The sequence below is a fragment of the Tachyglossus aculeatus genome, chromosome X1, assembly GCF_015852505.1.
Source record: "Tachyglossus aculeatus isolate mTacAcu1 chromosome X1, mTacAcu1.pri, whole genome shotgun sequence".
NCBI lineage: Eukaryota > Metazoa > Chordata > Mammalia > Monotremata > Tachyglossidae > Tachyglossus > Tachyglossus aculeatus.
In genome coordinates this window covers 110,635,701-110,648,661 of record NC_052101.1, presented here as the reverse complement: position 1 = coordinate 110,648,661, position 12,961 = coordinate 110,635,701, and the positions used below count along the sequence as shown (strand labels likewise).

The 12,961-nt window shown below is 48.5% G+C and overlaps 1 protein-coding gene across 1 annotated transcript in view; it reads right to left on the bottom strand.

Annotated features, from left to right (window-relative positions):
- Positions 1-12,000: 12,000 nt before the first annotated feature.
- The window catches only part of LOC119950537 (tyrosine-protein kinase ZAP-70), a 17,681-nt gene continuing 16,720 nt past the window's right edge, over positions 12,001-12,961 (bottom strand). The window contains exon 13 of the mRNA XM_038773036.1: positions 12,001-12,961. This exon is cut by the window's right edge and continues 68 nt beyond it. Coding sequence (XP_038628964.1) covers positions 12,906-12,961 — 56 coding nt within the window. The 3' untranslated portion in view covers positions 12,001-12,905.

Below are 12,961 nucleotides of genomic sequence, written 5' to 3'. Positions count from 1 at the left end.
CTGGCTTCCATTCCCTTCATTCCACAGAAAGCGCACTCTCAAAGGTCATGAATGATCTCTTTCTTGCCAAATCCAGTGGCCTCTACTCCATCCTAATCCTTCTTGACCTCTCAGCTGCCTTCAACACTGTTGCCCACCCCCTTCTCCTGGAAACATTATCCAACATTGGCTTCACTGACACTGTACTCTCCTGATTCTCCTATCTCTCTGGCTGCTCATTTTCAGTCTCTTTCGCAGGCTCCTCCTCTGCCTCCCACCTGTGGGTGTCCCTCAAGGTTCAGTTCTGGGTTCACTTCTATTCTCCATCTATGCCCTCTCACTCCCTTGGAGAACGCATTTGCTCCCATGGCTTCAACTACCATCTCTATGCAGATTCCCAAATCTACATCTCAAGCCCCGATCTCTCTCCTTCTCTGCAGTCTCACATTTCCTCCTGCTTTCAGGAAAACTCTTCTTGGATGTCCTGCCGTCACCTCAAACTTAACATATCCAAAACAGAACTCCGTATCTTCCCACCCAAACCCTGCCCTCCTGTTGACTTTTCCATTACTGTAGACAGCACCACCATCCTTCCTGACTCACAAGCCTGCAACCTTGGCATTATCCTTGACTCTTCTCTCACATTCAATCCACATATTCAATCTATCACTTAATCCTGTTAGTTCAACCTTCACAACATTGCTAAAATCTGCCTTTTCCTCTCCATCCAAACTGCTATCACATTAATCCAAGCAGTTATCCTACCCCATCGTGATTACTGTATCAGCCTCCTTGCTGACCTCCCTGCCTCCTGTCTCTCCCCACTCCAGTCCCTACTTCACTCTGCTGCCCAGATTTTTTTTCTACAAAAACATTTGGTCCATGCTTTCCCCACTCCTCAAGAACCTGCAGTGGCTGCCCATCCACCTCTGTATCAAACATAAACTCCTTACCATTGGCTTTAAAGCACTCAATTACCTTGCCCCCTCCTACCTTACCTTGCTGCTTTACTAATAATAATAATAGTAATGGTATTTGTTAAGTGTTTACTATATGCAAAGTACTGTTCTAAGCACTGGGGTTGATGCAAGGTAAACAGGTTGTCCCATGTGGGGCTCACAGTCTTAATCCCCATTTTACAGATGAGATAACTGAGGCACAGAGAAGCTAAGTGACTTGCCCAAAATCACACAGCTGGTAAGTGGCAGATCCGGGATTAGAACCCATGACCTCTGACTCCCAAGCCCGTGCTCTTTCCACTAAGCCACACTGCTTCTACAACCCAGCCTGCATGCTTTGCTTCTCTATTGCCAACCAACTCACTGTGTCTCGAGCTCTTCTATCTCGCCACTGACCCCTTTCCCATGTCCTCCCTCTAGTCGAGAACTCCCTTCCCCTCCAAATATGCCAGACCACCACTCTCTCTGCCTCCAAAGCATTATTAAGGTCACATCTTCTCCAAGAGGCCTTCCCCAATTAAGCCCTTTTTTCCCCAGCTCGCTCTCCCTTCTGTGACATCTATGCACTTGGATCTGTGACCTCTGGACACTGGATATTTGCCCCACCCCCTAGCCTACAGCACTTATGCATATATTTAAATTATATATTATTAATTACTTATTTATTCATATTAATGTCTGTTCCCCCCTCTAGACTGTAAGCTCTTTATGGGCAGGGAGCGTGACTGCTAATTCCATTGTATCGTACTCTCTCAAGAGCTTAGTACAGTGCTCTGCACATAGTAAGTGCTCAATAAATACGATTGAATGAATAGTAAGCACCCAATAAATACTACTGATTGTTGATTAATTGGGTGCATTGGGTCAGAGATGAGAGAGTTGTGAACAAGATACCATTAGAAGAACACAGAAATGTTCATGAATCTCCTTAACTGTGGGGCCACAGGGACATTCGGGGCCTCAATTTAGCCAGTGGCCACCCCCAAATCTGGAGATGCTCCTTTGAATACATCTTTTTGGACTTGGATGGACCCTAGACTCAAAAAAGACAGCTTTGGAAAGATTCCTTTGGTGGGATGTTAACTTGGGATGGGGGCTCCAAAGACTGGACTTCCAGTGACCGTGGATCAATCTAATCAATCAATTCATTCATTCATTCAGTCGTATTTATTGAGCACTTACTGTGTGCAGAGCACTGTACTAAGCACTTGGAAAGTACAAGTTGGCAACATATAGAGACGGTCCCTACCCAACAGCGGGCTCACAGTTGAGAAGTTGCTCCAAACCCTCTCAATCTCAGGGCGACATCCTGACAATCAATCAATAGTATTTATTGCATGCTTATTATGTGCAGAACTCTGTACTAACCACTTGGGAGAATAGAATCCCATGTGTTCAACCCAATTTGCTTGTATCCATCCCAGCGCTTAGTACAGTGCCTGGCACATAGTAAGCACTTAAATACCATAATTATCATTATTATAATCAAATTAAGAGACAAGATTCCTGCCCTCCAGAAACTTACAGTTTAGTGGAGAAGACAGGCACTAAAATAAATTACAGGTAGGGGGAAGCCATAGAGATTAAACTTATTTACGTAAGAGCTGGTGATGGGGTTGGATAAGTACCCTAGTGCACTGGTGATGCAGAAGTGCTGAGAGGACTATATCAATCAATCCATCCATCTATCAATGGTACTTATTGACCACTTACTGTATGTTTAGCACTGTAAGCCCCCCGTGGGACAACCAATCACCTTGTAACCTCCCCAGCGCTTAGAACAGTGCTTTGCACATAGTAAGCGATTAATAAATGCCATCATTATTATTATTTATTGAGTGCTCACTACGTGCAGGGCACTGTACTAAGCACTTGGGAGACTACTACATAACAAAGGTGATAGATGTGTTTCATGCCCACAACGGGCCTACAGTCTAGAAGGGGAGAATGACATTTACATAAATAAATTATAGATATGTACATAAGTGCTGTAGGGCTCAGGGAGGGGTGCATAAAGGATGAAAATCCAAGTGGAAGGGTGATGCAGAAGGGAGTGGGAGAAGAGGAAATGAGGGCTGTCAGGGAAAGCCCCTAGGAAGAGATGTGCTTTTAATAGGTTTTGAAGGTGGGAATAGTGATCATCTGTTGGATATGAAGAGGGAGGATGTTCCAGGTCAGAGGCAGGATATGGGCAAGAGGTCGGTGGCAAGATAGACAAGATCGAAGTACAGTGAGCAGGTTGGCATTAGAGGAGCAAGGTGTGCGGGCTGGGTCTTAGTAGGAAAACAACAAGGTAAGGTAGGAGGGGGCAAGGTAATTGAGTACTTTAAAGCAGTTGGTAAGGAGTTTCTGTTTGATTTTAGATATGATTTTTGTAGGGCTCTGAAGATGGGGAGAGCGGTGGTCTGTTGTAGATGAAGGGGGAGGGAGTCCTAGGCAGGAGGGAGGATGTGGGCATGGGATCGGTGGCAAGACAAATGAGATCAAGGCACCGTGAGGAGGTTGGTGTTAGAGGAGTTAAATATGCAGACTGGGTTGTAGTGAGAGGTTAGTGAGGTAAGCTGATTGAGTGCTTTAAAGTTGATGGTAAGGAACCATTGGACTTTAAAGTTTAAAGTTGATGAGCAGTCATTGGAAGTTTTTAAGTAGTGAGGAGATGATGTCCTGAGGTGGTCCTGGGGTACCAGCCACCTCAAGGTCAAATACTATCTTGTGACCACCTGAGCCAGCCCCCACAACCAAAATTGCTAGATCGACAGCCCAAGCTGGGAATACAGAAGGTGTCCCTTGCCCCTGTGCCAATCAAATTAGGTATGGAGGAGGGGGGAGGGCAGAGATTGGATAGACTGAGGCCAGAAACTGGAATGGCCTAGGGGCATAGGCGATAAACACCTGTCGCCTCTGATCTTCGGGGCCAGAACACAGAGACACGCAGCAGCAGTGGCAGCCCATGTGTCTTTCTCTGCCCAGAAGGCCAGATGCCCGCTCTGCAACCAGAACCAACACACTGAGGCAAGGGCCAGGGGACGGGTGAGTGTCTCGTGGGTGGGCCCCAGGTACCCCGCTGCTGATAGGGATCATAAGTGGATTCCTCCCATGTAGGGAAAGCACACAGTGAGAGGTAGCTGCCCACCATGTGCGCGGGTAATGGAATGAATTTCTCCCTTGCGGGAAAGTAAGTGGATTCGTCCCGAGTGGGAAGTGCACATGGGTGGGAGCTAGCCGCCTCACCCACGCGCGATTAACGTATGATTGTGTTCCGTTAGGGAAGCTCGAATATTGCTAATTGATTACATTCCTCCCGAAAGGGAAGCTCAATCCATTGCGCCTAAACAACTACATAATTCAATTCACCTCGCGGAATAAATTTTATATAAAACTCAGGCTTTCCGTCCCCAGCCTCTCTCTCTCTCTTGCCTCGCCGACTACTGAACGAACCTGTCCCCGGACGACGGGTGACATAAATGGCGACAAGGATGGGATCGGCGATAGGCGACAGAAACAGGCAGGGATAGACAGAGAAAGTCAGGGATAGGCTGCCCTCTCCCTGACTTTCCCCATCCCTGTTGACGGCTCTACCATCCTTCCCGTCTCACAAGCCCGCAACCTCGGTGTCATCCTCGACTCCGCTCTGTCGTTCACCCCACACATCCAAGCCGTCACCAAAACCTGCCGCTCTCACCTCCACAACATCGCCAAGATCCGCCCTTTCCTCTCCATCCAAACCGCTACCCTGCTGGTTCAATCTCTCATCCTATCCCGACTGGATTACTGCATCAGCCTCCTCTCTGATCTCCCATCCTCGTGTCTCTCCCCACTTCAATCCATACTTCACACCGCTGCCCGGATTGTCTTTGTCCAGAAACACTCTGGGCATGTCACTCCCCTCCTCAAAAATCTCCTGTGGTTGCCTATCAACCTTCGCAGGAAGCAAATACTCCTCACTACAAGCTTCAAAGCTCTCCATCACAAGCGCTTAGTACAGTGCTCTGCACACAGTAAGCGCTCAGTAAATATGACTGAATGAATGAGTGCCCCCTCCTACCTCACCTCCCTTCTCTCCTTCTCCAGCCCAGCCCGCACCCTCCGCCGCTAATCTCCTCGCCGTGCCTTGTTCTCCCCTTACCGGTAGACACCAGGGCCCGGGTATGATGAGGAAGGATGCGTGGCAAGGAGGCCAACCATCAATTTCAGGAGATAATTCCATAATTGGGGTTACTGGGAAACGGGTGACCCTTCCCTTCACCCGAGCACCCAGCTACTTAAGAAATTTGCAAGCTGAAGCATGGGGGTAGGAAACTTAACCACTTTACCTTCAGGGCGAGAGCTATCAAATTGGGAGATCAAAAGGGAATTCCTTTGAGGGGAAGCACCACCCTCCAGCAAAGGGTTGCCTCCCTCTTAGTGAATGGCTGCCTTCCTCAATCTAAGGCACCTCCCCCTAGAATACAATGGCGGTAATTAGGAATGAATTGGGAGTGAACTTGCCATTGTTCTCCCAGCCTAGGAACACCTGGAGGGGTGGTGATTTAATCATTATTTCTGAAATGCTACTGCTTTAAATTTCGCAAAATTAGTAAAAGGTAAAGGCAAACCAAATACAAAAGTCATCTTGATACAGTGCTCTGCACACAGTAAGCGCTCAATAAATACGATTGATTGATTGATTGATTGATAAATGAATCTGACTGGGCAAACCTGTGCAGCTAATACCAATGAGGGCTGCCCACTAACTTTGGTGTGACTTTGGGCAAGTACTTCACTTCTCTGTGCCTCAGTTACCTCATCTGTAAAATGGGGATTAAGACTGTGAGCCCCACGTGGGGCAACCTGATCACCTTGTAACTTCCCCAGTGCTTAGAACAGTGCTTTGCACATAGTAAGCGCTTAATAAATGCCATCATTATTATTATTAGAGGCTTGGAGATCCTCCCAAACCTAAACCCTTCTCTTTTGCAGACACCACGCCTGGGAGAGGGGGAATGACAACACATCGCTCCGTGAAACTGCTTGGCCTGCTCTTCACTTAACGTGTTAAATATTATTAGGACACGCAAAGTCCAGATTTAATTGCTGCATATTATCAATTGAATGTATTCGAACTGGGGTTTGTTCATTTTTTTGCTTGTTAAATTGGTTCAGATGGTCTTTAATATAAAATTTCCATTTTGTTAAGGGTTGACAATGCAAGTTCTGCGTGTTGTCTCTGCTATAGCCTAGCTAATGGGCAAACAGTAGTTGTATGTTATTTGGTATCATACATGTGTACAGATCTGTATGTCTACTTTGTCTTTGCAATTGTTTCCTTTTAAGGGACTGGAAAGGTTTAGTCATCATATCCCAAGGATTTGGAAAGCAGCAGAAGAATAATTGGAAGATTTGTTAAAACTATTAGTATTCATTCATTCATTCAATCGTATTCAGTAGTTTTTTTAAGAATGAGTTAAGAATAAATGTTTAATATTATTGGGAAAAAGCTGTTATTTCAAACTTTATCAGTCGTATCTGGCTATACGATGCTCCTGGGTACTTCTCCGCCTCACAATTCTATGGTCAGGATTGCCTGACTTCCAGACAGGTCCAGCAAAGGAATCATCACTGAACTGCCTCCCAGAGAGCCTGTCTTCAGTCTTAGCCATGATGTGAAGGGAACCTGTTTCTACCAGGCGACCAGTTTCAACATGACTGGTGCTCCTCGCCCCCTCATTCCAGTGATTCTGGACAATTGGACACGATTCATTCATTCAATCATATTTATTGAGCGCTTTCTGTGTGCAGAGCACTGTACCAAGCGCTTGGGAAGTACAAGTTGGCAACATATTGAGATGATCCCTACCCAGCAGTGGGCTCACGGTCTAGAAGGGGAAGACAGACAACAAAACAAAACATGTTAACAAAATAAAATAAATAGAATAAATATGTACAAGTAAAATAAATAGAGTAATAAATATGTACAAACATATATACAGGAGCTATGGAGAGGGGAAAGAGGTAAGGTGGGGGGGTGGGGGGGAGGAGTGGGAGTGGAAGGAGGGGGCTCCATTTGGGAAGGCCTCCTGGAGGAGGTGAGCTCTGGCAATGTACCATGCAGCTAACGAGGAGTCCACACCACCAGAGGAGTTTTATACTGGTTCTATGGACTCTTTAGATTTGAGGGGGGAAGCTCACTCACTATTCCATGGGTTGCTGCTACTTTTGCTCCAGGCCATGGGCTTAGTGGGAGGATGGTGGTTACTAAGTTGCTGTTGCTCAGCCCTTTTCACACAGGTGCGACAAACACTCCAGTTGCCCCCGGCTCCTGCCTCTGTGCACTATTTTAAGACTGTTGTGTTAGTGGGGGAGGGGGTTGTTATCTGTCCCACTGCTACACTGCTCTATCTGTGGGTAGCAGACACTTCAACTATCCCTGGCCCCTTACCGCAGTGCAGTGTCTCAAAAACCATGGTGGGCCACTGACGACCTTCCATACATCCATACTTCCTACTTGCACGCCTTAAGGGCAGGGTGCTGCCTTCTGTTGCCCCTGGCCATGGGATAGGGAACATCCTGTGCCCCGACCCGTGGATCTGCTTTTCTGGTTCCCATGGCAAGCCAGGGAGGTTATCGGACCATGCGGTCAGGGGAGGGACAGCACCGGAAGGTACGGCTTCCAGTGCAACCCCACCGCTATGCGACCCGGAGGGGATGCAGGAAGGGGTGGAGTCAGGTGGGCACGGATGGCGAGGGCCTAGGGGTGGTATGTCCCAAGGTGACCCTGGGGTACCGGCCATCTCAAGGTCAAAAGCTATCTCGTGACCACCTGAGCCATCTGCACCTGGAGAAAGGAGTGAACATTGGGTTCGGGGCAGGACAGTTGAGTAGAGGGGGAGGAACAAAGAGCACCAGCTGGATGTCGTGAGAGAAGAAAGTGGATAAGTGAGAGGAAACCAGCTTATGAAGAGCAGGGAAGTGGAGGGTGAGGGGTTTCTGTTTTTGCATGAGAAGAAAGAGAGAAGCAGCGTGGCTCAGTGGAAAGAGCCCGGGCTTTGGAGTCAGAGGTCATGGGTTCAAATCCCGGCTCCACCACTTGTCAGCTGTGTGACTTTGGGCAAGTCACTTCACTTCTCTGTGCCTCAGTTACCTCATCTGTAAAATGAGGATTAAGACTGTGAGCCCCCAATGGGACAACCTGATCACCTTGTAACCTTCCCAGCGCTTAGAACAGTGCTTTGCACATAGTAAGCATTTAATAAATGTCATCGTTATTATTATCATTATTATTATTATCATTATAAGAAATGGCAAGCCACTGGAGATTTCTGAAAAGTGGGTAGGGAGTGACACACTGTAGATCCTGCTTCATCCTGAACTTGGACCTCCTGCTCTTTCTTTGGACTGCCACCCCATGGTCACGGGAGTCGAGCGGGGAGCCCAAGGTTCGCGGCCGGACTAGAAACTACCTGCCTTGCCTTCCAACTGCCTCATCAATCAATCAATCGTATTTATTGAGCGCTTACTGTGTGCAGAGCACTGTACTAAGCACTTGGGAAGTACAAGTTGGCAACATATAGAGACGGTCCCTACCCAACAGTGGGCTCACAGTCTAGAAGGGGGAGACAGAGAACAAAACAAAACATATTAACAAAATAAAATAAATAGAATAGATATGTACAAGGAAAATAAATAAAGTAATAAATACGTACAAATGCATATACATATATACATATACATATATACAGAGAAGCAGCGTGGCTCAGTGGAAAGAGCACAGGCTTTGGAGTCAGAGGTCATGGGTTCAAATCCTGGCTCCGCCAACTGTCAGCTGTGTGACTTTAGGCAAGTCACTTCACTTCTCTGGGCCTCAGTTCCCTCATCTGTAAAATGGGGATTCTGGGGATCTGTAAAATGGGGATTAAGACTGTGAGCCCCACGTGGGACAACCTGGTCACCTTGTATCCCCCAGCGCTCAGAACAGTGCTTTGCACATAGTAAGCGCTTAACAACTACCATCATTATTATTATTATTACATATATACAGGTGCTGTGGGGAAAGGAAGGAGGTAAGGCGGCGGGGATGGCGAGGGGGAGGAGGGGGAGAGGAAGGAGGGGGCTCAGTCTGGGAAGGCCTCCTGGAAGAGGTGAGCTCTCAATAGGGCCTTGAAGGGATTAAGACTGTGAGCCCCCTGTGGGACAACCTGATCACCTTGTAACCTCCCCAGCGCTTAGAACAGTGCTTTGCACATAGCAAGCGCTTAACAAATGCCATTATTATTATTATTATTTTATTATATGGGGTGAGCAGACGGCAAGGTGGAAATCTCATGGCAGGTTGCAGTACATGCGGTCAAACACTGGGTGGCGGATCAGGAGCGAGCAGGACACGTGGTGGGAGGAATTCTGCCGCGTCCCGGGGTCTGGAGGAGAAAGTAGCAAGTAGGGGATAGGATAAGTGGGAGAAAGGTGAATCTCCTTCGGGAAGAGCCACGTTGGTTGGTGGGTGGGGGGATGTAGATTAGAGAAGAGGGGGGAGAGACAATGGAAAATCAGTGAGGAAGCTGATGGATCATTACTCACAGATCTACTCCCTCTCCTTTCTGTCTCCCTTGGATTTGTACCCTTTATTCACCACACCCTCAGCCCCACAGCCATATCCGTAATTTATTTTATTAGTAATAATAATAATGGCATTTATTAAGCGCTTCCTATGTGCAGAGCACTGTCCTAAGCGCTGGGGAGGTTACAAGGTGATTAGGTTGTCCCACCTGGGGCTCCCAGTCTAAATCCCCATTTTACAGATGAGGGAACGGAGGCGCAGAGAAGTGAAGTGACTTGCCCAAAGTCACACAGCTGACAATTGGCGGAACTAGGATTTGAACCCATGACCTCTGACTCCAAAGCCCATGCTCTTTCCACTGAGCCACGCTGCTTCTCTTTTAATGTCTGTTTCCCCCTCTGGTCTATAAACTCCTCATGGGCAGGGAATGTGTTTACCAACTATGATGATGAGGATGATAATACTAATAACATTTGTAAATAATAATAATTTTGGTATTTGTTAAGCACTTACTTTGTGCTAAGTACTGTTCTAAGCACTGGGGTGGATATAAGCAAATCAGCTTGGACACAGTCCCTGTCCCACGTGGGGCTCACAGTCTTTAATTCCCATTTTACAGATGAGCCAACTGAGGCACAGAGAAGTGAACTGACTTGGCCAAAGTCACACAGCAGACAAGTGGCGGAGAAGGGATTAGAACCCATGATCTTCTGATTCCCAGTCCCATGCTCTAGCCACTATGCCATGCTGCTTCTGTGCCAGATACTGATCTAAGCGCTGGGGTGGATACAAGCTCATCAGGTTGGACACAGGCCCTGGTCCCATCGGACTCACTCTAGGAGGGGGAAGCAGGTGCTGAATCCCCAGTTTATAGATGAGGTAACTGAGGCTCAGAGAAGTGAAGTGACTGGCCCAAGGACAGACAAGCAGGGAAGCAGCAGAGCTGGGATTAGAACCCAGGACTTCCGACTCCCAGGCCCCGGGCTCTTTCCACTAGGACATTTGATATTCACCCCAACCCCATAGGACTTATGTACATATCTTTAAATTATTCATTATAAATTACTTATTCATATTAATAAGTCCATCTCCCCTTCTAGACTGTAAACTCATTATGGGCAGGGAACATGTCTGCTAATTCTCTTGTGTTGTCCTCTCCCAAGTGCTTGGAACAGTGTTCTGCACATAGTAAGTGCTCAATAAATACCATTGATTGATTGATAGGCCACACTACTTTCACTGTGCACACAGTTGGTAACCCTTTCACTGTGCACACAGTTGGTAACCCTCAGTACAGTAGGCATCTAGCACAGGGCCAAAATATCTACCCCAGCACTCAGAACAGTGCTTGGCACATAGTAAGCACTTAACAAGTACCATAACTTAATGATTCACATACTGGGGGGAGGAGGGGGCCAGTCACAGGTTTGCTACACTAGGGGCCAAGTTTGCTTCACTGGCACGATGTGAAGTCCAACACAAAGTGGTGCACTCTGGGAACTGGCAGAGGGTGGGGAGGAGCAGAGACAGGAGGAAGAAGAGGAGCAGTGTGGCCCACTGGCTAGAGTCCGGGCCTGGGAATTGGAAGGACCTGGGTTGTAGTTCTAGCTCCGCCATTTGTCTGCTGTGTGACCTCGGGCAAGTCACTTCACTTCCCTAGGTCTCAGTTCCCCCAACTGCAAAATGGGGATTAAAAGTGTAAGCCCCATGTTGGGCATGGACTGTGTCCAACCAGATATCTTGTATCCACCCAAGGACCTAGAACAGTGCTTGTCTGTCTCTCTGTCTGTCTGTCTCTCTCTTTGTCTCTCCAACTGCTTCACTATGACTGTTATGATTACATCTGTCTTTTTATTTCTATCTCTATAGGCCTCTCTCTTTGACTCTGTACAAGTGTGGCTGAATGTCTCTGTGGATCCTCTGTTTGACTGGATTTATGCCTGTGGAACTTTGTATGTTTTCCCCTGACCCTCTCCAAGATGCATGTTCCTCCTTAACATGTTCCACCTTAAATCTTTGTGCTGGCTGCCCTGACACTCTGGAGGCCAAACAGCCTGGACCTGTGGCTCTTCACTTCTGCCTCCTCTGATTTTCTGGAAATAAGGAAGAGAGGAAAAACTGTTTGTTCTTATTTGATTTGTGTTGGTTCTTTTGGGGCAGGGCTGGGATTCCTCTTTTGTTAATCTTTCCCATGAGCACTTGCTAAGGAAGCTGGAGGCTAGGGACTGTCCATTTGCTACATTGGGGGAAAACAGACAGGCACTGGGGGCTGAAGGCTGGAAGAGGGTGGAGTACTGATCTGCTGCAGGTGAGGGGGAACCCAGTGGGGGCCACCCCTTTAGGCACAGCCTTAAACTGTGAAGTGCAGAACCGGGACAGCCAACAGACCCCATCCTGTCCTCACTTGAGCCACCTGGTTTGGGCCCAGAGAAGCCCGCGACTCCCTGCCCAGCCCACCCCTGCCTCCTCCCCATCCCCTCAAACCCAGAAGCCCAGGAAAGCCCAGAACAGAGGAACAGACAGAAGCGATCAAGATGATTCCATTTATTTTGGCTCATGCTATCTCAATGGCTAGCCTAACGGTTGTCAGCTTCAGAGTTGTTGCAGCAGAACTGAAGTGCAGGCTGGGAGCCCTTGGACTGTGCGGAGGAGTTATAAGTGGGGCCAGAGGCTCCCTGCCTCCAGGCCTGCCTGGCTGTCTTTACTGCCTACCTTTCCTGGGGCCCCTTGGCGTCTGGCCGGGATGGAGTCCAAGCAGTTTGGGCGGCGGCAGTAGCGGATGGAGGGGAAACCCCTGAGAGGAACTGAGCCAGCCACGTGGCTCTGAGAGGTGATTCCACCTGACCCAGCCTCATCCTGGCTCTGAGGCCAATCTTGTAGGAGTGGGAGCCATGGGATGGGGGAGGCTCGTCTTGTGGTCCAGGTAACGGCGGCCAGCCACGTGCTCCCTCCTATGGCATCCCAGAATGGCAAAGGAGCTCTGATGCTAAGGTTTTGAGATACAGCCTGGCACTGGTGATTTAGCCAAGGACAAGGTGCAGTTTTGGTCCATTCTGCCCCAAGATCTCAGCAGGCCCTGGGGACCACCCTCTGGACACTTGGGGAGCGGGGTGCCCCCTCATTCCCCTGCTTCTCCACTCTTTCTCCCCATCCTAAATTCCTCACACAGCCAGGCCGTGGGCTTGAAGAGAACAGAACAGGGAGGCAGAGCTGGCATAACTCAGGCTGCGAAGGAGAAGCTGGAAGGGACCGGGGATGGGGGCAAGAGGGGAGGTGTTCTGCAAGGCTTCCTGCCAGGAGGGGAGCACTGGGCGTATTTTGGGTAGGGGCTGAGGTGTGTCTGAAAGAGGCCGGAACATGGGGAAGGAGAAAGGTGGAAGAACTTCTCTGGAAGGGTCAGGGCAGAGGGGCCAGGGAGAGACTCGTGGCAGAGGTCAAGCACATGCAGCTTCTGCCCCCTGGACTGGAGAGGTGGCTAGATCGGCCTTGC